Source organism: Ceratotherium simum, chromosome 22, assembly GCF_057802395.1.
Source record: "Ceratotherium simum simum isolate JZ-2026a chromosome 22, ASM5780239v1, whole genome shotgun sequence".
Classification (NCBI taxonomy): Eukaryota; Metazoa; Chordata; class Mammalia; order Perissodactyla; family Rhinocerotidae; genus Ceratotherium; species Ceratotherium simum.
In genome coordinates this window covers 43,154,244-43,181,694 of record NC_141921.1, presented here as the reverse complement: position 1 = coordinate 43,181,694, position 27,451 = coordinate 43,154,244, and the positions used below count along the sequence as shown (strand labels likewise).

The following is a 27,451-nucleotide window of genomic DNA, read 5'->3' as shown; positions in this document are numbered from 1 at the left end:
CTTCTGCCTGAAATTTTTTTCCCCTCGATATCTTTTTGCCTAAGTTTTTCACCTCTTTCAAATCTTTTGTTCAAATCTTACCCTCTCAATGAGGCTTACCTTGACTATCTTATTTAATACTGCAACTTGCCCTTCACCCCAGCACTCCTGATCTCTTCTGCCCTGTTCTTTTTTTTTCTCCATAGTACTCATGATGCCTAGAAGGTGCCTAGAAGATAATAGTACTCAGTGAATTGAAATTGCCAAGTGGGGTCTAGAATGGTTCAGAAATAAAAGAAATAGTGATGGCTTTAGATGGATTTGCATATTAGAGAATAAGTAATGGAGCACATCAACCTTTACCGAGGTTATTTGGGTCCTCTTGGTCTCATACCTGTGTGAAAAGGGACAAGTATTCCAAGAAGATACAATATCTTCCTGGGGTTCAGGATTGTAGGTACAAGTTTAAGTACATGAGAATGATTAAAGTAGCATTTCACTTTCTAGGATGACCTGCTTTAAGAAAGAATATTGGTCGTCTTATTGTTTTAGTCTCGTAATGGATCAGTTACTTTATCTTTGAGGGCTGTCAATATTTGAAAAACTGACTTTAAAATACGGTATAAATATAGTTATATCAGAGACCGATTGAAAGAAAAAGACAATAGAAATAGAGATAAGGTTCTACTTCAGATACTCTGAAAATGTGTCTATAGAAATTTAAAGTTGAAAAATGCAGAAGTTATATTGTATTCTTGAGTAGCTTAGTGATACAGAAGGTTCTCATTCCTAGAGAAGCATCATAATGAGGCTTACTGTGGTGAATTTACCCCAGTTCAGAGCCTTGTTTGCTTAGAAGCCTGATCTTGTAGATAATATCAGGAACAGAACCATCCTTCATAGTCAGACTCTAGTGTGAAGCTCATTTGACTGATGTTACAAAACCACCATATTGGTTTGTTACTTTCCCATGAGGAATAACTGTTACCCAGACCAGAACACTCACATTAGCAAGACTGGTATAGTATCTTCCTTTGGGCCGACCTCTATTGGAATCCTGTTGGTTTTTTAGTGAGCATGAAATTAGAGAGAGAGGAGTTGATTAGACAGATTAAATGTTTAATTGCCTCGAGTGAAGAAATGATAGCCTAATATATCTGTCTTCATGATAAAAATTGTCCTGCTGACGGGACAAGAATTCCTGAAGTGTGTTTATTGCGGCTTCCTCTTCCCCCACGAGACTTGGGTAGGTCGTGCCACACAGTCAAATTCCGTGCTGACCAACCTTTACCCCTCTGGTAGATTACATTTTTTGTCCATAATCAGTCACAGTGTGCTCAATCTTCAAGTATTAGCTGGTCTCTTGTCTTCCTTGCTCTGGAATATTGGTATTGTTCCTTGGTTATAACACCAATAGAAATCTTGTTTCCAAGCTTTTGTAGTAACCTCACTGTAATCCCCAGTTATTTGACAACAGCATACATTACAAAAATATTAATAACTGATAAATTGCTACTAAAAATGATATTTTTTCTGCCTCAGACAAGTATTAAGTACTGTGTGCTGAGATAGACTGTTTACCTCCTTTCTTCCTGAGGAGGTCAGAAGGCTGGTTCTAACCTACTCAGTGATATCTGTATATACTGTTAATAGAATAAAGGGGATTCTGTGGCATTTCACTTTGTAAAGATTGCTAATCTCTAATTGTAGAGCTTTTAATAAAAGTTAAAAAGATACTTTTGACGTATAGGATTTCTTTTTTCACATCCTCTAATTCACTTTAATAATTTGTTCCTAGGTGAGCTACATGGAGATTTACTGTGAAAGAGTACGAGATTTGCTGAATCCGAAAAACAAGGGTAATTTGCGTGTGCGTGAACATCCACTTCTTGGCCCATATGTGGAAGATCTGTCAAAGTTGGCAGTGACTTCCTACACAGACATTGCTGACCTCATGGATGCTGGAAACAAAGCCAGGTATGGTAGGAAATAGACTAATGACTGAGGTCTTCGGCATTTTTTGAGGCCTTTTGTTCTGGGTTGAGGGTTTGAGACCACATGTATAGCTATGAAAATTGCTTTGATTGTGGAGTCCTCTGATCCTTTGGCTATTCTGGAGAAATGAGGGCTTCAGCATATCCAGTATCTTTCTTCTTGTCAAAACAATACACTGCTGAAACATGTTAGAACTTTGGTTAAGTTTTACTGTTAGGTTTTGGTCAAGTCATGGTAAAATGTTCGTTATCACGTGCCTATGGTAGTAATTGATTCTGGAATAAATGAGCATCTAATAAAGAATAAAAATTAGATGCCTTGGTGGTTTCTAAAGGGACAGCTGGAGTATGAAAAATGATTCTGATGGGGTGCCTTTGGAGTTGGAGGGTAATTTGATGGGCTCACAAATAAGGTGTATTGAGAGCAGTTTGTGTAAGTGACAATCCTGTAATCTCTGAATAAGTTTAAAGCTGTTGCTTGTGATTGTTATGCTTATAATGTGGAGCCTACTGTCCACTTAACTTTCATCTAAGAGTTCCATTGTCACGTGGTCACCTTTATGTTTATTTAGGACAGTGGCAGCTACCAACATGAATGAAACAAGTAGCCGTTCCCATGCTGTATTTACCATTGTTTTCACCCAGAAGAAACATGATACTGAGACCAACCTTTCCACTGAGAAGGTAGGAGAACTTTAGTCTCTGGGCTTGAGTTGGGTAGAACGGGAATTTTCAGAAGTCCGTGTTGCTACCGTCTGCATTTTATGGAAGGGAGGAAAGTTGCCATTTTGCTTAATGGGGGGTAGTTCATACCTTCTTCTTGTCGTTTTTATTTCACTTTAAACCAGTTTTGAGCATGGGTTCTTAAGTGAAATTGCAAGATAGGAAATAGGGTTAAGAAAAAACCAGTCTCAAAAACTACTCTATGCAAGAGAGTTAAGCAGTTCTATGGGGAGAAAATCCTTCCTTTTCTTCTTGACTAGAACTTCTTAATTATCTTACTAGCTTCTTTGGTATTTTATTTTTTTCAGCTCTGATAATGTTACTGTGGGATAAAATGTTTAAGCAAACGATTAAGCAGACAAAATATATTTTATTCTTGGACAATAACTGCACAGCAGTTCTGATGCTCTTCACATACCTTTGCTTGTTAATTTCTCATTTTCTGTAGTGGTTAAATATACCAGACTTTGGAATTAAACTGCTTGCTTTAGATCCTGGTTCTGCCACTTTTCAGCAGTGTTACCTTGGACGGGTTACTTAACCTGTTTGTGCCTCAGTTTCCCCAGCCTCATAGGATTGTTAAGAAGATTAAAATATTAATGCAGGTTAAGTGCACATAATGGTGCCTGGCACAGAGTAGCCACTCAATAAATGTTAATTTTATTATTGTTAATAATAAATTTATGTTGAATTCTGCTCTACCTACATTCCTAAGTAGCATGCAGCTAGATGTTTAAATCTGAAGTTAGATTTATTGTACTGGCAGTTATAAAAGGTCCTTTGCCAGACCCAACAACTTGCTGCCTCCAGGAAACACATCTCAATTCTAAAGACAACACAGGCTTAGAGTGAAAGGATGGAAGACGATACTCCAAGCTAATGGCAAACAAAAGAAAGCAGGTGTTGCCATGCTTACATCAGACAAAGTAGACTTCAAGATAAAAAAAGGTGATGAGAGACAAAGAGGGGCAATATATAATGATAAAAGGGACACTCCACCAAGAAGACACTTATAAATCACTTTATATCACTTATAAATATATATTCATCCAACACAGGAACACCAAAGTACATAAAGCAGCTATTAACAGACCTAAAAGGAGATATTAACAACAACACAATAATAGTAGGCGAGCTTATTACATCAATAAATAGTTCATCCAGACAGAAGGTCAATAAGGAAATAGTGGACTTCATGAAAAACTAGATGAGATGGACTTAGTAGATATATAGAGCCTCTATCCAAAGACAGCAGAATATACATCCTTCTCAAGTGCACATGGAACATTCTCAAGGATAGACCATGTGTTGGGAAACAAGGAAGCTTCTATAAATTAAAGAAGATTGAAATCATAACAATCATCTTTTCCGAGAGTAATGCTATGAAACTAGAAATCAACTACCGGAGAAAAACTGGGAAAGTGACAAAGATGTGGAGACTAAACAACATGCTACTGAACAACCAGTGGGTCATTGAAGAAATTAAAGGAGAAATCAAAGAATATCTGGCAACAAATGAAAATGAAAATACACCATACCAACTCATATGGGATGGAGCAAAAGCAGTCCTGGGAGGGAAATTCATAGCAATACAGGCCCACCCTAACAGACAAGAAAAATCCCAAATAAGCAATCTTAAACTACACCTAACAGAATTAGAAAAAGAAGAACAAACAAAGCCCGAAGTCAGCAGAACAAGGGAAATAATAAAAATTAGAGCAGAAAAAAATGAAATTGAAACCAAAAAAAAAAAAAAAAACAATAGAAAGGATCAGTGAAACAAAGGTCTCGTTCTTTGAGAAGATAAACAAAATTGACAAACCCTTAACCAGACTCACCAAGAAAAAGAGAGAAGGCTCAGATAAATAAAATTAGAAATGAAAGAGGAGAAATCACAACAGATACCACAGAAATACAAAGAATTGTAAGAGAATACTATGAAAAACTATATGCCAACAAATTGGACAATCTAGAAGAAATGGATAAATTCTTAGACTCATACAATCTCCCAAAACTGAAGCAAGAAGAATTAGAGAATCTGAATAGACCAGTCACAAGTAAAGAGATCAAAACAGTAACCAAAAATCTACCAAAAAGTAAAAGTCCAGGACCAGGTGGCTTCTCTGGAGAATTTTACCTCAAACATTCAAATAACATTTAATAACTATCCTTCTCAAACTATTCCAAAAAATAGAGGAAGATGGAACACTTCCTAAAACATTCTACGAGGCCAACATCACCCTGATACCAAAGCCAGGCAAGGACAATACAAAGAAGGAAAATTACAGGCCAATATTGCTGATGAACATAGATGCAGAAATCTTCAACAAAATATTGGCAAACCGAATACAGCAATACATTAAAAAGTTCATACACCATAATCAAGTGGGATTTATACCAGGAACACAGGGTTCCTGTGTTTGAACCACAGGGATGGTTCAAATTCTGCAAATGAGTCAATGTGATACACCACATTAACAAAATGAGGAATAAAAACCACATGGTCATCTCAGTAGATGCAGAGAAAGCATTTGACAAGATCCAACATCCATTTATGATAAAAACTCTCCATAAAATGGGTATAGAAGGAAAGTACCTCAGCATAATAAAGGCCATATATGACACACCCACAGCCAACATCATACTCAATGGGGAAAAACTGAAAGCCACCCCTCTGAGAATAGGAATAAGACAAGGATGCTGACTTTCGCTACTCTTATTCAACGTAGTACTAGAGGTTCTAGCCAGAGCAGTTAGGCAAGAAAAAGGAATAAAAGGAATCCAGATAGGCAATGAAGAAGTAAAGCTCTCGCTGTTTGCAGACGACATGATTTTATGTGTAGAAAACCTTAAAGAATCCATCGGAAAACTGTTAGAAATAATCAGCAACTACAGCAGAGTTGCAGGGTACAAAATCAACTTACAAAAATCAGTTGCATTTCTATACTCTAATAACGAACTAACAGAAAGAGAACTCAAGAATACAATCTCATTTACAGTCGCAAAAAAAAGAATATATCTAGGAATAAATTAACCAAGGAGGTGAAAGACCTATACAGTGAAAACTATAAGACATTGTTGAAAGAAATCGATGATAACATAAAGAAATGGAAAGATAGCCCATGCACATAGGTTGGAAGAATAAACATAGTTAAAATGTCCATGCTCCCTAAAGCAATCTACACATTCAGTGCAGTCACAATCAGAATCCCAAAGATACTCTTCACAGAAATAGAAGAAAGAATCCTAAAATTCATATGGGGCAACGAAAGACCCCGAATAGCTAAAGAAATCCTGAGGGAAAAAAAAAAAAAAGCTGGAGGCATCATAATCCCTGACTTCAAAATCTACTACAAAGCTATAATAATCAAAACAGCATGGTACTGGTACAAAAACAGACAAACAGATCAGTGGAACAGAATTGAAAGCCCAGAAATAAAACCACACATATACGGACAGCTAATCTTCAACAAAGGAGCTAAGAACATAAAATGGAGAAAGGAAATTCTCTTCAGTAAATGGTGCTGGAAAACTGGACAGCCACATGCAAAAGAATGAAAGTAGACCATTATCTTTCACCATACACAAATATTAACTCAAAATGGATCAAAGACTTGAAGGTAAGACGTGAAACGTTAAAACTCCTGGAAGAAAATATAGGCAGAACACTCTTTGACATGGGTCTCAGAGGGCTCTTTTCGAATTCCATGTCTACTCGGATAAGGGAAAGAAAAGAAAAAATAAACAAGTGGGACTTCATCAGGCTAAAGGGCTTCTGCAAGGCAAAGGAAACCAGGATCAAAATGAAAAGATAGCTCACCAGCTGGTGGAAAATACTTATAAGTCATATATCCGACAAGAGGTTAATCTCCATAATATGTCAAGAACTCACACAACTGAACAATAAAAAAACGAACAACCTGATTTAAAAGTGGGCAGAGGATATGAACAGACATTTTTCCAAGGAAGATATATAGATGGCCAATAGGCAAATAAAAAGATATTCAACATCACTAATCATCAGGGAAATGCAAATCAAAACTACACTAAGATATCTCCTTATACCCATTAGAATGGTTATAATCACCAAGACAGAAAATAACGGATGTTGGAGAGGCTGTGGAGAAAAGGGAACCCTCATTTACTGCTGGTGGGAATGCAAACTGGTGCAACCTCTATGGAAAACAGTATGGAGATTCCTCAAAAAATTAAAAACAGAAATACCTGATGATCCAGCTATCCCACTCCTGGGTGTTTATCCAGAGAACTTGAAATCAACAATGCAAAGAGGTTTATGCACCCCTGTGTTCACTGCAGCATTATTCACTATAGCCAAGAAGTGGAAGCAACCCAAGTATCCATTGACAGATGATTGGATAAAGAAGATGTGGTAAATATATACAATGGAATACTATTCAGCCATAAAAAAGACAAAATCGTCCTATTTGCAACAACATGGATGGACCTGGAGGGTATTATGTTAAGTGAAATAAGCCAGACAGAGAAAGACAACACTGTATGACCTCTATCATATGTGGAATATAAACTAACATATGGACAGAGAGAACAGTTTGGTGGTTACCAGGGGGAAGGGGGTTGGGGGGTGGGCACAAGGGGTAAAGGGGCACATTTATATGGTGACTGACAAATAATATGTACAATGAAATCTCACAATGTTATAAACTATTATGAAATCAATAAAAATTTAGCATAATGAGAGATGTTTAAGAGAGCAAAATGAATATGTGAGAATCTTTATTGCTGTATATCTAATAATGAGAATGTAAATAATCCTAATAGTAACAGAAGAAATTTTATATAATGAAATTGTATGTAGTCCTTTAAAATAATTATGTATATATATATACACATATATATAATTTGTGTATAGGAATAATATCCTTGGTATATTTTAAAGAAATAATAAAGGAGAAAAATCAAATATAAAAGGAAGCCATTTTAATCAAAATATGGGTAAATCGGGCCGGCCCCGTGGCTTAGCGGTTAAGTGCGCGGGCTCCGATACTGGCGGCCTGGGTTCGGTTCCCGGGCACACACCAACGCACCGCTTCTCCAGCCATGCTAAGGCTGAGTCCCACATACAGCAACTAGAAGGAGGTGCAGCTATGACATACAACTATCTACTGGGACTTTGGGGGAATAAATAAATAAATAAAATTATAAAAAAAAAATGGGTAAATAAATGGGATCATATTTTCACAACTATTAAATTGAGTTTAAAATCTCAAAAAAAAAAAAAGAGGTCCTTTGCCTTATAAACTGAGTACTTTATGATACTGATATCACTAAAAACTAGAATCACCTTTTACTTGGTGACTTGTTTGTTTTTAGCTGAAAATTATTTAAAATTTATTTATTTATTTATTTATTTAGTGTGTGTGGGGGGGGGCGGGGTAGATCATCCCTGAGCTAACATCCATGCCAATCCTCCTCTTTTTGCTGAGGAAGACTGGCCCTGAGCGAACATCCGTGCCCATTTTCCTCCACTTTATGTGGGACGCCGCCACAGCATGGCCTGAAAAGCAGTGTGTTGGTGCATGCCCAGGATCCGAACCTGGGCCGCCAGCAGCGGAGTGCACGCACTTAGCCACTACGCCGTGGGGCTGGCCATGAAAATTATTTAAAAAAATATTTTCTTCCTATTGGTGATTAAATAAGTTCACACTGCTTAGCCAGAGGTTACAATATTAATGCTATTTAGTAGTCACTATTTATCTGAATGGCACTAAGGAACATCCTATGTGAAAGCATTTTTTCCTTTCTTACATGATGTCAGATGTACAAAAATAATGACGTTAATCCCATAACCATAGCTTACTTCATAATTTGTATGCTTTTGTGTAAACTTTCTGAAGCTCTACTTTTTTTTTAAACAACTTTGTTGAGGTATTGTTGAAGTACAATAAAGCGCAAATTTTTTTTTTTATTTTGAGGATGATTCACCCTGAGCTAACATCTGTTGCCAGTCTTCCTCTTTTTGCTTTGGGAAGGTTTGCCCTGAGCTAACGTCTGTGCCAATATTCCTCTATTTTGTATGTCAGCGTGGCTGACGAGTGGTGTAGGTCTGACCCTGTGAACCCAGGCCACCGAAGTGGAGCGCGTGGGACTTAACCACTGTGCCATGGGGTGAGCCCCTAAACCGCACACATTTAAAGTGTAAAATTGGATCACATACATATACACCTGTAAAGCTAATACCACAGTCCATATAATGAGCGTTTCTAGTACCCCAAAAAGTTGCCTCATGCCCCTTTGTAATCTAACTATTCCTCCTTCCATCTCCATCCTCAGAAAATCCTAATCTGCTTTCTATCACTATAGATAAGTTTCCATTTTCCAGAATTTTATATAAATGGAATCATATAATATGTGTGCCTGGCTTCTTTTACTTAGCATAATGATTTTGAGATTCATCTGTGTTGTTGTCTGTATCAGCAGTTCAGTCATTTTCATTGCTGATTAGTATTCCATTATATAAATGTAATCACAGTTTGTGTATTAGTTCATCTATTGATGGACATTTAAATTGTTTCCAGTTTTTAATCATTACAAATGAAGATGCCATGAACATTTGTGTACAAGTCTTTGTGTGGATATTTGTCTTTTTTTCTCTTGGGAAATACCTAGGAGTGGAATGGTTAAGTCTTATGGTAGGTGTGTGTTTAGCTTAAGAATCTGCCAAACTGTTTTCCAAAGTGATTGTCTCCTTTTACATTCCCATCAGCAGTATGTGCGAGTTCCAGTTGCTGGAAGCTTCGTTTTTAATATACCATTTAATGGGTTAATGAGTTTTATATATTTTTATGACATGCCATTGTAAAATATGTCTTGTTTATCCTAAAATTACTTCTTTCAAACCAAGATACTTGCTGTGAACTTTTGTGCGAACTCTTTAAATTGACTACGGTATATGTTGTCTTTGTCTTTTTATGCCATATAAGAGCCCTGATTAATATTTTTAGTCTTCTCTATAGGCCTTAATCTTTTGATTTTCTGCCTCTAAATGTTTTCTACTTCTACCTTGCTTATTTTTGAATTGCCCCAATGTTATTGTTCTTTACCAGGTTAGTAAAATCAGTTTGGTGGATCTAGCGGGAAGTGAACGAGCTGATTCAACTGGTGCCAAAGGGACTCGATTAAAGGTATTTATTTTACCAAACAAATGACCTAGTCAATAAATATTCTATAACACAGATCAGCAAACTCTGGCCAGTTGGCTAAATCTGGCCCACTGTCTGTTTTTGTAAATAAAATTTTATTGGGACACAGCTACGTCTGTTTGTTTACGTATTGTCTGTGGCTGCTTTGGTGCTACAATGATAGAGTGGAGAAGTTGCAACTGAGACCACAAGGCCTGCGAAATCTTTACAGAAAAATTTTGCTGACTTCTGATCTATAACTTCAATGAAAGGTTAAGTTACATAACATAATAGTTAAAGACGACTTCATGGTCAAGATTAGAGTTGAATTATATTTTGAGGAACCGGCAGAATTAGGTTAGATGTAAGTAAGGGACAGTAATGGGAAAGGATACACAAGATACAGATGTGAGAACAAGCATGGTCTTCTCTGGAGATATGCTTAACAAGAGCAGAAATTTCATGTCACTGATTTCTGGGAAGAAGGCTGCATCTATAGGTTTTTGGAGCACAGACATCTTGAAGATACTTGAGGACTGTGAGTTAGGCATGTGGTTCTGGCATGTCATCAAGTGGAGAGGAGAAAAAATTGAGGATTAAAGGAGTTTTTTAGAACTTGTGGTCCTAAATAAATGATTCTAGCATATGGCTAATTTTATTTTATGTATTATATATGATGTGGTAATAGTAGAAATTCTTCATCATAATTCTTTCATCTTTGGTATTGATTTCAGGAAGGAGCAAATATTAATAAGTCTCTTACAACTCTGGGCAAAGTCATTTCAGCCTTGGCAGAGGTGGTAAGTCTTATACTTCATTGTGAGGGAAAATTTGTTCACCAAATGTACTTGACAATGTATTACGATTGTTTATGAAGGCTGTCCTTTTTTGGCCCTTTTATGCAATCTTGCCTTTCTCCTTTTAGAGCTTTTCAGATAAGATTAGATATAATACACTTTGACTTTGTACTGAAAGTAAAAGCAGGAGAATGAAAGTAAATATAGATCTGTAAAGGCTAGAGTAAAAACTAGGTCTTTAAAAAGACATAAGGTTTGACTATTTTTTTGAGCCTTATTTCATATCTCTCCTAAAAACTTAGTGTATTTATTACATATTCTTTTCCTATACAATCTTTTCTAAGTAGGCTGCAGTACCTTTTGGAGTGTTTTGAGCAATTTGCCTTGGTGAATGCTGTTGATCTGGGGGCCAATAAATATATATATATATATATATATTTTTTTATAATTTTATTTATTTATTTATTTTTACCCCCCAAAGCCCCAGTAGATAGTTGTATGTCATAGCTGCACATCCTTCTAGTTGCTGTATGTGGGACGCGGCCACACCATGGCGGAAGAAGCGGTGCATCCGTGGCACTTAGGCTCCGAACCCTGGGCCGCCAGTAGCGGAGCGTGCGCACTTAACCGCTAAGCCACGGGGCCGGCCCTAAATATATATTTTTAAAGAGTTTTATTCTTTCCTGTTCCTTAACAGTGGAACACTAAAGCTGAAACAATTTTTGAATGAGGGGCTTCATTATTTAGGTTAGAAGCTAAAGAAGCATTAGTCGGCGTGTGCTCTAATTTAGTTTCGTACCTCATTTGAATCCCTAAAAAGAATTAAGTGCTTTCTTGCTTGTCACTGAGAAGTCATATTCAATTTATGACTTAGGGGCCGGCCCCGTGCCTTAGCAGTTAAGTGCGCGCGCTCCACTGCTGGTGGCCCGGGTTCGGATCCCGGGCGCGCACCGACTCACCGCTTCTCTGGCCATGCTGAGGCCGTGTCCCACATACAGCAACTAGAAGGATGTGCAGCTATGACATACAACTATCTACTGGGGCTTTGGGGGAAAAAAAATAAATAAAGAAACAATTTATGAGTTAAAATTTAAGCAAAATATTTTCTATTTGGAGGCTTATCCTGTGTTCTTGGTCTCTCTTTTATGCTTTCATCTGCAGGATAACTGCACCAGCAAGGTACGGTGGGGTTTGGTAGAAATGAACTAGCTGTAGAATCAATTGTGATGATTTTAAATCCTCAGCAGGATGTATGAAGGCATAAATGGGAATGGAACCTTTAAAAAACTTTTTGTTCGGGCCGGCCCTGTGGCACAGTGGTTAAGTTCAGCACACTCCCCTTTGGCAGCTCGGGTTTGCAGGTTTGGATCCTAGGTGTGGACCTACACCACTTGACAGCCATGCTGTGGCAGTGCCCCACATATAAAGTGGAGGAAGATTGGCACGGATGTTAGTTCAGGGCTAATGTTCCTCAAGCAAAAAAAGAGGAAGATTGACAACAGATGTTAGCTCAGGGCGAGGCCCTGAGTCTTCCTCACCAACAACAGAACAACTTTTTGTTATTTGTTTTCTGGGTCTGGAATTTAAAATTGCTATTTAGGGTGACCATGAATCATGAGACTTCACACCAAAATTAATTTAGGGAATATGATATGCTTTGGAGAAGGAATTCAGAATAAAGGATAAAGAGAGAAATTTGAGGAAGCTTCTACATTGTGTTATCTTATGATGTTTCTCCTGGTGATCTATAGGACTGTCACTTGAAGAAGTCTATAAACCTCTAGAAAGGACAATAAAAGAAATTTCTTAAGAGTAGCATTCTAAAACATATCTGGTTTCTTGAAATTGTTAGTATGTTTTTCTTAAACCGCTTTGTGTGATCTTTACTTGTTTCTTACCATGAAAATTCGTGGGTTATTTAAATCGTTAAAAAATTTTTTTTCTACTCTCCAGTTTTACTTATTGTAAAGGCAGTAGAATCAAGTTAAACATCTAATTGTATCTAGAAAACGTATTATTTGCATCCTTTTAAATTCAAATATAATAGTTTTTTCTCTTTATATTTCTATACAAATACTCTCGAATTTATTAGTACTCTTGCATAAATAATAGACACTCAATAGTTTGTTCTGAATCACATGAGTAACATTGGAGATAGAGGCAGTATCTGTATTGAAATATTTTATACTCATATTTTAAAGTATATAGATTTGTTTATGTCTACTCAAAAATAACTTAATAAAAAGTAATGCCTTTTTCTGTGAAAAAGCTACCTTAGATTCAAGAATCTATCTTCTATTTGATATTATACATTTGTGGATATTCTTCAGATGTCTGATCTGGGTCCCAGAACCATGCAGACTGTTAAAACTTAGTGGTCATTCTAACTTGTCCTGTTCATTTGCTTATCTGTTAACATTCACATCAACCAAAGGAAAAGTTTACAGAGTATTTTGTCTGTATATTTCCCACATTGCTCTGTGCCACAATAATTGCAAATGCTTTTTTATAATCAGTTTTGTAAAACCCTGTAGTACTTTGCATCTATGTCATAACTATAACAGATCAGAAATAAATTTTAGTTTTTATGTAACAAGTGTGATTTTTGGTGAGTTAAGATGTATTGTTATTTCCACTAGGGAGGGAAACAGGATTATCATCATCCAGACTTAATAGTTTTTCCTTTTAGAGAGGTTAATGATCTAAGTAAGGCTTTTTGTGTAACTACTGAAGCACTTATTTAAAAAAATTACAGATGTGAGAGCAGGTGAGCTTAATTTGTGTAAGAGAGCAAATAGAAAAGAAATGGCTAAAATTCTGGGGTGTTTTCAAATGGAAAAGATTGAAGTGCTATTTATGCTTCTTCATTTAGATACTCCTTAATTTAGTCTAATTGACAGAAATGAAAATAGAACATTTTTGGCAAGCTGACCTTGCTTATTTTTATACTACTGTTTGCAGTGGTTGTAACTGGCAGACTTTAAATCTTGCAGCATTTTCAGTAGTAACTGTAGGCAAACTGGATTGTTTAGGTGTGGTGGAGAACTAGAAAGAGACAAGCTCAAGTCTTAGGCCTCAGGAATTTTTTGGTGGAATGAAAGTCCCACTAAGCTGTGAATGACTGAGAGAGTTAATTCTCTGTAAAAGTCTGGTGTGTAATTTAGACATAGAACCTGCTATGGGAATTGACTTTCTAATTGGTGGAATGTGTGTCTGTGGGTGGAGTGGATGAGACTAAGGGGACATTTTTGATAAGAGATGGAATTAAAGTGCCATTTGCCTACTTCCTTTCCTCCTCAACAAACCAGAGGTCAGCTACTTGGTACTCTTTTTCTGAATACCTATGCTTTGGAAGAAGTAGATCATCCTTAGTTTAATTTAACCTCAGATTATACCAGGAATGGATTATGAGACTGCTGATTGCTTGGGTGATGTTTATCAGTGAACCCTGGCTTTCCCCTTGTCAGCTTCTTAAGTTATCACGACAGAGTAGTCAACCTGCAGATATTGGAGTGGCTATTATCTGCAAAGCATTTGCATTACCTTTTACTTTCAGAGGATATAATTTCCTCCATTTCAACACTTGCTTTGCATTGGTGCTTTTTGCTTTATCCTGTGATAATGAGAAGGGTCACAGAGAGAGCAGGACAAGTAAACTCTTGACATATAGAGAAAATTCATCTTTTGTAGTCTTTACAAATCTCCAAATTAGCAAATTACATCACTTGCTTAGACGTTTTCACTTTGAGTCCTAACTCTAATGGTTGGATTTATTTGGGGGCGTAATTGCCTTTCAAAGAAACCAAATGCACAACAATCCACTTGATGATTTGGTGGTTGGCCAAGTAAATTCATTAACTAAATGACTTGCTTCTGCACATTCAACCTGGAATGCACAGGATTCATATTTGCCCCTCTGCAAAAGTAAAAATAATTGTTTGAGAATTAGGTATTAGATGATATTAAGGAAATATTGATAATTTTAAGTGTGATAATGGTCATGTAGTTATGTTTTGTTTTTGTTTTTTTTTAAGTCCTTCTGTGTTAGAGATATGTACCTGAAGTATTTACAGGTGAAATGTTGGATTTGCTTTACCAGCTCTAAAAGCCATAATATGGACAGGATATTAGATAACAGTATTGTATCAAAGAGAATGTTTTTATTTGCTGTAGGGTTTAGGAATAAAAGGGCATGGTGTCTGCAGTTTACTCCAGAATGGTTCGGGAAGAAAAAGTATAGAAAAAGAGTTTGAGGATTAATTGAAACCTGATTGGCAAAATATTGGTAATTTTTGGAGCTGCATGATAGATATATGATAGCTCATTATACTACTCTCTAAACTGTTGTATATGTTAGACATTTTTCAAAATAAAATATAAAAAGAAAATTACTTCATTGCATGAGTTTTGAGTATTGTGAAGAATTGAAGCTGGGAGTGATCAATTTCAACAGTAATGGAGTTCTACTGTAGTTTAATTTACTTGGGACTTTTAGACTGATTTGCCTTTTATATGAATTTTTCCTCCCTAATAATGCTAAGGCCATTTCTTTCTGTTTTAATAGAGTAAGAAGAAGAAGAAAACTGATTTTATTCCCTACAGGGATTCTGTACTTACTTGGCTCCTTCGAGAAAATCTAGGTACGTTGACACTGGTGTGTAGTTATCTTTTTAAAGCTGTTTACCAGTTATCTTTTGTGGTTAATCGTCCTGTATGTCTGTTTTAGAGAAGAATAATCTCTAGATAGCTATGTTACTAACTTGAATGCTCCTTCCTTTTTTTCGTTTTTACTCTTGATTTAAGCTGGTTGGATTTGCTTACTTTTAAATCAGAGTTTTCTCCCATGTCTAGTTGACTTGGGAGACATGAACTGTGGAGTAGTTGTCTTCCTGACCAGACACCTACTTCAAACTATTGCTGCTTCTTCCTTTTTGAAAACTCCGTGCTCCTTTGAGGTGCACGTAATCAGACGTTACCAGCCCTTACTCTTTTTTGCTGATATTTTCAGACCTTCAGGTCACTTCTCTTCATTCACTGTTCCTTTAGTCCCGTTCCCTCTTTCTTGATGAGAAGGAGGAAGTGATCAACTGTGTCAAATGTTGCTGATAGAAGGAAGAGGCTGAGAATGGCCTGTTGGACTGCCCATGTCACCAGTGACTTTCACATCACTAAGAACGGCTTTGGTGGAGTGGCTGAGTTCTTAATTGGAGTAGGAAGAGGGAAACTGGCCGTAGTAAATCCAGACCCAAGATTTGAGTATAACAGTGCCTGGCATGGAGACACTCAAGAAATTTGTTGACTTTGATTAAATCTTAGGATCTGAGATTGTGCTGTCTGATTTGACATATTCAATAAAATTCTTCTTTCTAAGATGAGTATGATTTGAGATAATTGTGATTTATCTTTTTAGGTGGCAATTCTCGGACTGCAATGGTTGCTGCTCTGAGCCCAGCAGATATCAACTATGATGAAACTTTGAGCACTCTGAGGTACTCCAGTGTAATCCCAATAGCTAAATAGAATACAGTGCCACCACAAGTAATGTTTTTTTTTTGTGAGGGAGATCAGCCCTGAGCTAACATCCATGCTAATCCTCCTCTTTTTGCTGAGGAAGACCGGCTCTGAGCTAACATCTACTGCCAATCCTCCTCGTTTTTTTTTCCCCAAAGCCCCAGTAGATAGTTGTATGTCATAGTTGCACATCCTTCTAGTTGCTGTATGTGGGACGCGGCCACAGCATGGCCGAAGAAGCGGTGCGTCAGTGCGGGCCCGGATCCGAACCCGGGCCGCCAGTAGCGGAGCGTGAGCACTTAACCGCTAAGCCACCGGGCCGGCCCACAAGTAATTTTTTATGACTTGGATGCTGTGGGTTTTCTTTTGCTGTATGGGTAGTCATTTGTGTAAGTAGTGATCCATTCCTCTCATAACAGGGAAAACATGGGGAAAAAAGGATTTTTATTATATTAGAACTTACCCTTTATGGTTTTCAGTTTCATTGGGAAAGGCAGGAACTTTTGCATAGGAAAGATATTAAAATTCCTCAAGTGAGATGTTTGGATAACTTTTAGATAATAGTCAAAGTTTTTTATAATACTCATTTCTATAAAAAGAGGTATCCTCTTGCGGTGTTTGTCATTTTAGAAATGCTCAAGTCATAAGAAGTAATACAATTATGAGTATATGTAGCATTAAAAAAAACTACTGGCAGATTGTTCATTACTAGAATATTTCTATATATGAACAGGTTCCATTACTTTAACCCAGAACTCCCTACTCTGCTCTCATTGAAGACACTTGATATAATGGAAGGAACGCTATATACTCGGACAAATTAGTTTTGAGTCCTCTCTGGTATTTATTTCCTTTGTGATCTTGGATAAATCAGTTAAATGCATTTTGACCTTTTCTTTATAAGGTACTGTAAAGCTTTCTGCAAATGTATTAAAGGCTCATAAAATGTGTCAATACTCAAGTGGTTTGTTTTAGAAATAATGGTATGTCACTTATGAGAAGTAGAGCATCTGAGGAATGGCAAAAATGAATTTTCATTTTGGATCTAGATATGCAGATCGTGCAAAACAAATTAAATGCAATGCTGTTATCAATGAGGACCCCAATGCAAAACTGGTTCGTGAATTAAAAGAGGAGGTAACACGGCTGAAGGACCTTCTTCGTGCTCAAGGGCTGGGAGATATTATTGATAGTAAGTGAATTAAGGATCAACACAAAATCTAATCCTTTCCTCTTCAGGGTTCTTATATTTAAACTTAGATTTAAGGAACTTGATGAAGCTAGATGGTAGAGAAACGGTCTTTTAGGATGTTAAGAAAAAAATAAAAACAAGAAACATCATCTCAGAATTCCTTTATGTGGTATGTGCCAGGCTATCCATTTGAACTCATGAAATTATTTTTTAAAATATGAATATATCACTACTTGTATTTTTATTAGATTTCTATTTTAGATCAGCAGTAAAGTTTATTTGGAATGTTAAGCTTCTCACTGAGAAATTAATCACTTCATAAATATGTTAACTTGAAATTTTTGTTTTTGTGTTATGGGTTTCTCTGGATTAATGTAGTAGCAGTAATCTATGTGTAAGAAACCCACCATTTCAGTCTCCTTTCAGATAATATTTACCTTTCGGTGGTATCTTTCCCCTCCTGCAGAATGATTGAATGTTCCCCACCCCGCTCCCTATGAATATATGAAGGGGAAAATATCCAATTCCTTATCAAATTCAAGAATTAGACTTCCAGAGAGTATTGTTTTACAATGTTGTCTTAAAATGAATATTTTTTTTACCCTCAGTGATCTACCTATATAATGTCTAATCAGAAGTTCTAAGTGAGTTAATTAGATTATTCTGGTGGAATAGTATATGAGTTTATTTTAAAAAGCATATTTTTATTTTTTGAGTGTAAAATTAATATATTGTTTGGAATTCTAATAAGATTTTCAAGGCTTCTTCTAGTTTAGTTCTTCTTACTGATTGGCACCTAAGTTTAGATGAATACAGTTTGTAAAATGATAATATATTCTAAGTGTGTATTTTTTCATTTTCCCAAATGCCAAATACTGCTCTGTTCCCTCTCTTTGTCACTGCTGAACCTGAACTTTGACCCTTCTTGTATTTTCCCTCCTGCTTACCTTCAGTTGATCCATTGATCGATGATTACTCTGGAAGTGGAGGCAAATGTGTGTATTTCATGTATTGGTTATTTCCAGTACTCTGACTTGCTAATATGCCTCTGCTGGATCAGCCTTAAAATGAGCTTTGCATGCCAGTAATCCTAACAGGGAAATCCCAGACAGAGCATACTGTAGATTCAGAAATGATCCTGTTTTTGCCCTTCCTCATTTAGCAACGCAGTCTTTACTGAATTTCAGTTTGTGGCTTGAATAAAATCAAGAGGCTTAAGAATCTCTTGCTTCTGCTCTTCAGTTTTTCCAGTTATGTGATTAAACTGCATCCAAAGTCTTAGATGATGGTAGTGATGACAGCAGCTCACATTTATTGGTGTTTATAATGTGCTAAGCCCTTGTTCTAGGGACCTGGAATATATTATCTCATTAATCCTGTCAGTGACTCTGAAAAAGTTCCATTATGTCCATTTTACCAGTGAGGACTCTGCTACTTGGAGTGGTTAGTTTGCTACTGAGCTCCCATGGTTTTTATGTGGGCTGGTTGGGTAGTGTAACTCAGAGCACTAGCTTTTAATCGTTATTACACCTTTTTTGGCCTCTTGAGATCCTTCAGGATCCGATTATTTAGTAGAAAAATCCTTTTTAATTAGCTATCTAATTCTGAGTCTTAGTGTGTATATAATTAAAAATAATCATTTCAAAAAAAAAATAATAATCATTTCCATTTGGCCAAACTCTCCATGATTGAGTAGCTCTGTGCACGTGGTAGCACTCACCTGTGCTTATGCTAAGTTAGTTTCCTCCATATCTTGGGCCTCAGCTTACTTGATGGTTAGGTAAACATTTTTTTTTTCCTTTTCATGAGTTACAAATTAAATTTTAAAACCTTGGGTGTCTAGAATTTGTGCTTGAAATGAGGACTTTTTTTAAAGGATCACTCCTGATTATTTTCTCCATATAGATCGTTAAGTTGGTGAGGAAATAATTTCTTACCCTTTTAAGATAATTCATCAAGGAATTGTTATCTTAGAAGAAATGAAGAATCTTGATTTTTTGGATTAAGTTTTAGGTTTTCATTGATTTGTTTGTTCATTTAACGAGGCATGTAACAAGGCTTGACAGACAGTAAGGAAATGTATAGGAGAAACTCAACGTAGCCCTGGCTGCTGTGATGAGGTTAGGCCTGGAAGACACTGTAACATTGCAATACAGAGAGCCTATTGGACTGGAACAGCTCTGTCTGAGATCTCCAAAGCTGGCCGATACTAGTGTAGGCAAGACACCGTCTTGTTCTTGCTTTTGTGCTCCAGGTGGTGCTGCTGCCAGCTTGTTGCCCCACTCTTTTCTGAGCAGTTGTGGAATCTCCTGAAAAGCTATGCATGACGAAGTTTTAATTCTGTATCCATGCAGGAAAGCAGCCCTGACTACTTCTGAATTTCCGTTTTGATCTACTACTCTTAATTCCTTTTAGGGCTTGCATGTGTCCATCGGACCTTCTAAACTCCATGTATCCTATTCTTTCCTACCTTGCTGCCATCACCTGATGGCTAATTTTTTGCTCCAGTTTCTATCCTTCTTTTAAAACTTGCTTGTTTTCCTATGTTCCGTATTTGCAGATGGTGGTTTTCAAACTGTCTTGAAGCAACCACTGGTTTTAAGGAGCTTTAAGAACTGACTTTGATTAAGTAGGGATGAGTAGACCCAGAGAGAGCCAATAATATTTTTTCTGACTCTTTGTATTGACTCACAGTATATCCTTTAAGGAAAAGTTACTTAGTTTTGATATGAATTTTAAGCAATGTAGATTTTCTCAAATTTAAAAGTGAGTTAATTTTAAAATAGGAATGCACCAATACCCATGGGTTTCCTCTGGTGTCTGTTTGAGAAGGATGACTAATAAAGGAAAGTACAAATAGCAGATTAATGAATTTTGTTGTTTGTGGCTCTTTATACCAAAACTAAGTTTAAAAGCAAAATTTACAGCTCTATTAAAGATCTTAGTAAATGGAAGTATGTCCCTAAGACTTGCATTTCATACTAGGAACTTGGCTTACCAATGACTCATGGTCATACTGTTAGACAAAGTAAGAGCCTTACTTAAATTAGCAGGTAATGGGCCTTAATTTTTGCTTGCTCTAATAGATGAACGTAAACTACACCAAATTCATTAATTTGCTAACTGTTCTTCCCTGTTGAGGCAATCAGTCGGCCCTGAGTTCTTTTTTTTTTTTTTTTTTAAAGATTTTATTTATTCAGTTTTTTCCCCCCAAAGCCCCAGTAGATAGTTGTATGTCATAGGTTCACATCCCTCTAGTTGCTGTACGTGGGACTCGGCCTCGCGTTGGACGGAGAAGTGGTGCCTCGGGGCGCTCCCGGGATCCGAACCCGGGCCGCCAGCATCAGAGCGCACGCACTTAACCGCTAAGCCACGGAGCCGGCCCAAGGGCCCTGAGTTCTTAACCAGGACTTATACAAAATTCCTGTCATTTCTACAATTACCTCTCCTTTTTTTTTTTTTTTTTTTTTGTGCTGAGGAAGATTAGCCCTGAGCTAACATCTGTGCCAGTCTTCCTCTACTTTATATGTGGGTTGCCGCCACAGCGTGGCTGACGAGTGGTGTAGGTCCGCACCTGGGATCCAAACCTGAGATCCCAGTCCACCAAAGTGGAATGCGCTGAAGTTAACTACTATGCCATGGGGCTGGCCTCTACCTCTCCTTTTTTTTTAAAGACATACTTAAAAAATTCTTTTTATCATGTTGAAATGTTGCTATACAAAGGACACGACTACTAAGTGCTCAGATTTTTGTTTTAACTGTAACATTTTCTTGGGAATTTTTGCTGAATGCCATAAAACACTGGGCTAGGCTGATATGTATTATTATTGATAAATAAATGATTGTCTTTTTCCTCTTACTGTTACAAGCTACTGGGATTTAAGAGTTGTGTAAATCTAAGACATTGTAGGTTTGGAGCCATAGAACGAACATAGCTTGGCTGTTTAGGGAGAGTGCCTAAGCAGTAACCTTTGAGGCTCTGGTTACCCCCTACCAGACACAGTTCTTAGCCTCTAGATACCAGTAAAGACAGACATGTTTTAGAACTGCCATCTAGAACAATTATAACTTGTCCTTGTATTATAACGTGTCTTTGTCTTGGCGCTTTAATGCTGTCCTTTCTTACACTGGTGTTCCTTCCTTTCTTTTTTTCTTCCTCTTCTCCTTTCCCTCTTTTCCACTTTTTCTGCCTTCCCTTCTTTCTGTCTCTCAGATCTGAAAGATTTTCAGAACAATAAGCATAGGTACTTGCTAGCCTCTGAGAATCAACGCCCTGGCAATTTTTCCACAGCATCCATGGGGTCCCTTACTTCATCTCCTTCTTCCTGCTCACTCAATAGTCAAGTGGGCTTAACATCTGTGACCAGTATTCAGGAGAGGATCATGTCTACACCTGGAGGAGAGGAAGCCATTGAACGTCTAAAGGTAAGTAAAATTCAGACTGAATAAAAGGTATTCTGTGTAGCTCCACAAAGCAGAATTAGGACTAAAAATCGCTGAGATTTTGGTTCAGCATATGGAAGAACTTTCTGGCTCTTACAGGTGTCCTAAAAATGGAATTTGCTGCTTTGTAAGATAATTTCTTTTCACCAGAATGCTTGAGTCTGATATGGCCAGGCAGAGATAGGAGAGGTGCATGGGCAGATCATAGGTGGGCCATGTAAAGTAACTGATAAGTAGAGATGTACCTTAATTCTGAGGTAGTTTATAAGTCACAGTGAAATTGTTTCATTAGAAATTTAGTTGGAAACTAATGAATTAGTTGGAAACATTTGGTTTCATTTGAAGATGCAAGTCTACATAGAGCCATGCTGCTGTTAGTAAAATAAATATACAATCAAAAGAAAGTTTGAACTTTCTGTACCAGGGAAAGAGGAGCTGTGCCAGGTTTATCCAGAGACTCGTGAAATGATACCTTCTGAAAGTTCATAGAAAGCCTTGGAACCCTGTGATCACTACTGTGGAAGGGCTGCCTCTTCCTGTGCTGGTGCACATGGGGTCGTGGGCCTCAGTGCTGTGTGCTTAAGTCTTGTGTGTGTACATCACCTGCCGTGGGGCCCAGCTTTGCTTTCCCAGCCTGTTGCTGGCTCCGTCAGGTACTTTTTTGTCTCTCTCCATGAGCATGAAAGTTAGGAACAGCAAAGCCTTCTGACTCAGAGGTTCTTCCTCTCCTCTCTGACTACAGTGAGAGCAGACATTTGTCACCTGGGGTGCTATCCATCACATGACTGTGACAGCATCACAAATGCTTTTTCTTTTCCTGCTTGTCATCTTGATCCCTACCTTTTAGCCTTTGTTTTCAAGAGTACCAGGATAGGAAAAACGAGGAGGGCAAAGAAACTTTTTAAGGAGCTGGGAAATTGCAGTGAGGCACTTCATGCAGCTAACAGTCCTCTTCATGTTGCACTCAGTATTCTCCACGGCTGCTGCTCATTCAAGGACTGGGGAGAACAGTGACACACTGACAAATAAACAATTGAAAAGGTTTGCTAACCCTTTTACCACTAAAAGGGAATTAGCTTGATAATTGAAGATGGCAGATGCTTTCCTTTTGGTTTTCAGGTGAGGCTGAAAAAGATTTTATGTGAAGAATGGGCTTCTGCTTCGTAATCAGCCTACCTTTTCCCTTGGTCTTTTACTCACTTCAAACCTAAGGTGCTTCGGAAACAGAAGGAATGATCTTGTGTCTTCCTTCAGAACATGTTAATGGAAAGTGGGTGAAGTTCTGAAGTGGGTGTGTTCCTAAGACATGACACTGCAGGAGAAAAGTTCTGGCAGCGGGAGGAGGGAGTGAGAAATCTTTTCATTAAATGTTGCAAATTGAAGGGTAATTTCTGCTGTTGTACAATGGACTTTGAAATGTTATTAAAGACATTAGTGAAGTCCCATGCAGGAAGGCTTTATTCATGTATTTGATCACAATAGGCATCACTGACAGAATTGCTGTGCAGGGTTCTATTCAGGCCATTGGGGGAAATGCAGGGGTTCTGTGGGAAGGAAAAGTGAAATCTCCCACTTACTATTTAATATAAAATGTTCTTTTTCTTTGGAGATTTTGAATCTTACTATTTGCTTATTAAAGCCTTACTGTACAAATCAGATTACACTTTCCTTTAACATACATCTTGGTGTAAAAGAAAAAAATTCCTAATTGCCAAGTGGGACCAAATGAAAATAACATTGAATGTTAGGAGTCAAGACATTAACCAGACTCTTGAAGAATTAGGTTACCCAGTGTCTTCCAGATAGTTTCTAGGGAGTAACATTGCCATTATTCAGAGATCCCTCCCCCTAAACTCCCTACTTTCCACCCAAAACAAAACAAAATGAAACTGTGCTTCTTCCATGAGAAAATAAATTTCTGTTTTAATTCTCCTTTAAGCCAAATAAATGAAATCTTCCATTTTCCCCTAGCTTTAGAGAATAGCTTCTTTATGGTTTTGCATTCAATCTTGAGTTTTTAATGCAGCATGGTAGTTCACTGGAGCATAAGCGCCTTAGTTCTGCTCTGTTTTGCGAATGGTGGAAATTCCATTCCAGCAGACCTGCATTTAAATGCTGCAGGCAGATAACATCATGCATCCACAGTGCAAGGCAGTAGTTGTAGGATAGAAATGCTCGAGAATTTCTCATTTTTGGACTATTTCATTGTTGAGTGTGTGAAGGAGCTGTGTTCCTAAGACATGACACTGCAGGAGAAAAATACTGTAATGGAAAACAGTAATAGAGGAGGTTAATTCATTTTTCTAACATTTTATTTCCCTTTCCTTCTCTTTATTTTTGACTTTAAAAAAATTATCAGTTGGTAGAATATTTTTACACAGGGTGTTGCTACAGCTTCGTTCATTGAATAGCCTGTTTCCATAGGGAAGAGACCCATGTTACCCCATCATAAATATCTTGAGCCCTCCGTAAACCTCTCTGGCAAAAGGGAGTGAAATGTAATTGCTTTCAGTTTTTAGTCACAACTCAAACTGTGTTGAAATGTATGTATCCTTAATTTGGATTCCTATTCAATAAGGTTTTAAATATGTAGCTACAGCTACTGTGTGGTGGCTCCAGTATTTGTTTATTAGTCTGGCATCAAAGTCAGTACTGTGAGTGCCATTGCTTTGGCTTATACTATAAATATCCACAAATATCCATTACAGAAGCACGCAAGGGCAAATGCTGTGCTAGGCAGCCTGAGGGCCCCACACTTGAAACTCACTTATGAAGCATGCCGTGTTCAGTACAGTAAAACCTTGGCTATCTGATGGCTTCAAGGAATGTTCCATGTAGTAAGCCTTTAACCTTTTAAATATCACAATTTAAACTGTAATTTTTTTCTTGGGAATATTTCTGACGTGTTCTGTGGATTTCTCTACCACCTTAACTGAGTCATGATGAAGAGATTAAATGGTGTTTAGCCATATGAATATAATTATTAACCAGTGCTATACAAATAGCTAGACATATATGATATAAGACCGAAGTAGACATACATGATATAAGACCGAAGTTGAATGATGCCTGAGCCCAACATTCCTTGGAGCTTAAAAAAAAAAGTTCCTGATGTCACTCTGTTTTTCGGAATTCTTTTATATGTAGTACCTATAGGAAGGAAGAACCCTTAAAGATTATCTTGAGTCTTCATTTCTGAAGCGTGAATCCCAATTTCAATTTAATCTTAAATTAGGCTTCTAGAGTGGGTTATAGGCAGCACTGGACACCAGCATGCCAGGCCTGCCTGCAGTGTGAGTTGATGACTCAGAGATTGAAAGCTGTCTTCCTATGGGAATCATTATTTCATTTATATTAAGTTTGTTATTCAGCTTGAAGAAAGAATATCCTTTACTTTTTCTTAATTTATGGTGAGCTGTTTTGTAGAATATTTTCTTTAAAGCCTATCAATTCTGCCTTACTTGAAGAAAAAACTCTAACAGTCAGGAAACCCAGTTCTAGACCTGGCTCAGGGAGTAGAGTGGCCTCAGGTTAATCACTTAGCTTCTCTGGTCTTCAGTTTCTTTATGTCTAGAGTGCTTCTGGAAGAAATGGCTTTTTCCAGCACTGAAGTTTTGCTAATATGACAGTATCATTTTCTCTAACCTTTATTCAGAGTTTTTTTTTTAAGTAAAATTTTTTATTTTGAATAATTTTAGAGAAAGGTTGCAAAGATAGTACAGAGTTATATATTCATCACTCAATTTCCTCTAATTTTAACATCTTATATAAAACTGTGTCACAGGGCTGGCCCCGTGGCTTAGTGGTTAAGTGCACGCGCTCTACTACTGGCGGCCCGGGTTCGGACCCTGGGCATGCACCGACGCACCACTTCTCCGGCCACGCTGAGGCCGCGTCCCACATACAGCAACTAGAAGGATGTGCAACTATGACATACAACTATCTACTGGGGCTTTGTGGAAAAAAAGGAGGAGGATTGGCAATAGATGTTAGCTCAGAGCTGGTCTTTCTCTGCAAAAAGAGGAGGATTAGCGTGGATGTTAGCTCAGCGCTGATCTTCCTCACAAAAAACAAAACAAAACTATGGCACATTTGTCAAAACTAAGAGATTAACATCTGTACGTTAGTATTAACTAAACTTCAGATTTTATTCAGATTTCACCAGTTTTCCCACTAATATCCTTTTTCTGTTCCAGGATCTAATCCTGGATACCACGTTGCATTTAGTAGGTTTTGTTTTTAATGCACTATATTTTACCTACAAAGAGTATATAATCTTTTCTGTATCAAAATAATACTAAAGTGCAGCTGTTGGGAGGGTGGTTAATGAGGTTTGGTGGGTAAGGCTCCCTGGACTGAAATTTTTATGTATTTTTATTGATGTCTTAATAGTTTATAACTGTGAAATTTTGGTTGTACATTATTATTTGCCAATCGCAATATACGTGTCTCCCTTCACCGCTTGTGCTCCTGGTAACCACTATACAGTTTTCTCTGTCTGTGTGTTGGTTTATTCAGTTTTTAAAAAACTTTCTAGACAACATAAAAATTGCAACTTGAAGCTGTAATGACAAATAAGAATAGTACCTTACTCAGCTTACTCAATAAATCTCTTTTCTACAAAGAGATCTTGTTCTGATTTACCTTTCAGATGGTAAGTAAAATTAGAGAGGTCACATGAGAGCTGGCAGCAAAATGGTAAGAGGATTCCTAGACAGTAACTTTGCTTCCTTGGGGTGAGTTTACGGTTGCTCCAAAATAGAATCACCTTAATACAGCTAGATAAACCTTTGTTCTGACGTGATCTTTTTCTGAAGATAACCAACCAGGGAAAATAATGTATTTTAAGTGTCTCGTGAGTCAATTTGTATTCCATAACCAACATCAGTGGCTTATGGGCCACACTCCATGTAATAAGCGCTAGTCTAGGTGCTCTGGTTTGGTCAGGGGCATCATATTGTTCCTTTGTTTTTGAAGTTGTCACTTTGAAATTGTAAAGTTTTCTATCCAGCTGTCTTTAATAAGCCTTACTATCGTAGAGGTTATGGTGTCAGCTTGTCTTGTACTTGTCCTTTTACAGTCATTTGCAGAAGCATTTAACACTGCTCTGTCAGAGTTAGTGTCAAGTAACCTTTGTCGTGCTGTCTAGATACGCTATTGATCACTTGGTACCTGGTACACTTCCTTTCCTGGCTGTCTCACTCCTTGCCGGAATTGTGTGCGTTTTTCTTGGTGCTGGCCCTCTAGCATGGCATGTTGTTTCCTTACTTAGCTTTGGGGTGGCACATGCACTGCATATTAATCATTCCTTTTGGAGAACTGTGTAGAGATGCCATTCAGGTAGCTGTTTTAGTCTTTCAGCCTCTGTGTGTGTTCGGAGGGTTAATGAGAGCCAATTTAGGTTGTTTTTGTCTCTTTCTCTCCATTTCCCCCGCCCCCCCCCGCTGCAGACTTGTCCTGGCTTCTCCCAGTTTGTAACCGACTCTTTTCTGAAAGAGTACCTCCTCCATGACCCCCTTTATATCAACTTTACTGATGCCCATGCTGTTTCTTTCATCAGTTTTGCTCTTTGCCTAGCTTAGTTAGTTGTTCTTCTTGCTTCTTTATCATCATCGTGCTCTCCTGTTTGTTTCTCCTGCCTCCTGTACTCCT

The 27,451-nt window shown here is 37.5% G+C and overlaps 1 protein-coding gene across 3 annotated transcripts in view; it reads left to right on the top strand.

Moving 5' to 3' along the window:
* KIF1B (kinesin family member 1B) overlaps positions 1 to 27,451 on the top strand; it is a 143,248-nt gene that overhangs the window by 39,076 nt on the left and 76,721 nt on the right. For all 3 annotated transcript variants that reach the window (XM_087446840.1, XM_087446838.1, XM_087446839.1), the window contains exons 6-13: positions 1,778 to 1,956; positions 2,546 to 2,657; positions 9,782 to 9,859; positions 10,591 to 10,656; positions 15,218 to 15,293; positions 16,064 to 16,142; positions 17,214 to 17,356; positions 21,648 to 21,781. In XM_087446840.1, coding sequence (XP_087302966.1) covers positions 1,778 to 1,956; positions 2,546 to 2,657; positions 9,782 to 9,859; positions 10,591 to 10,656; positions 15,218 to 15,293; positions 16,064 to 16,142; positions 17,214 to 17,356; positions 21,648 to 21,781 — 867 coding nt within the window. The remainder of the gene's footprint in view (positions 1 to 1,777; positions 1,957 to 2,545; positions 2,658 to 9,781; positions 9,860 to 10,590; positions 10,657 to 15,217; positions 15,294 to 16,063; positions 16,143 to 17,213; positions 17,357 to 21,647; positions 21,782 to 27,451) is intronic.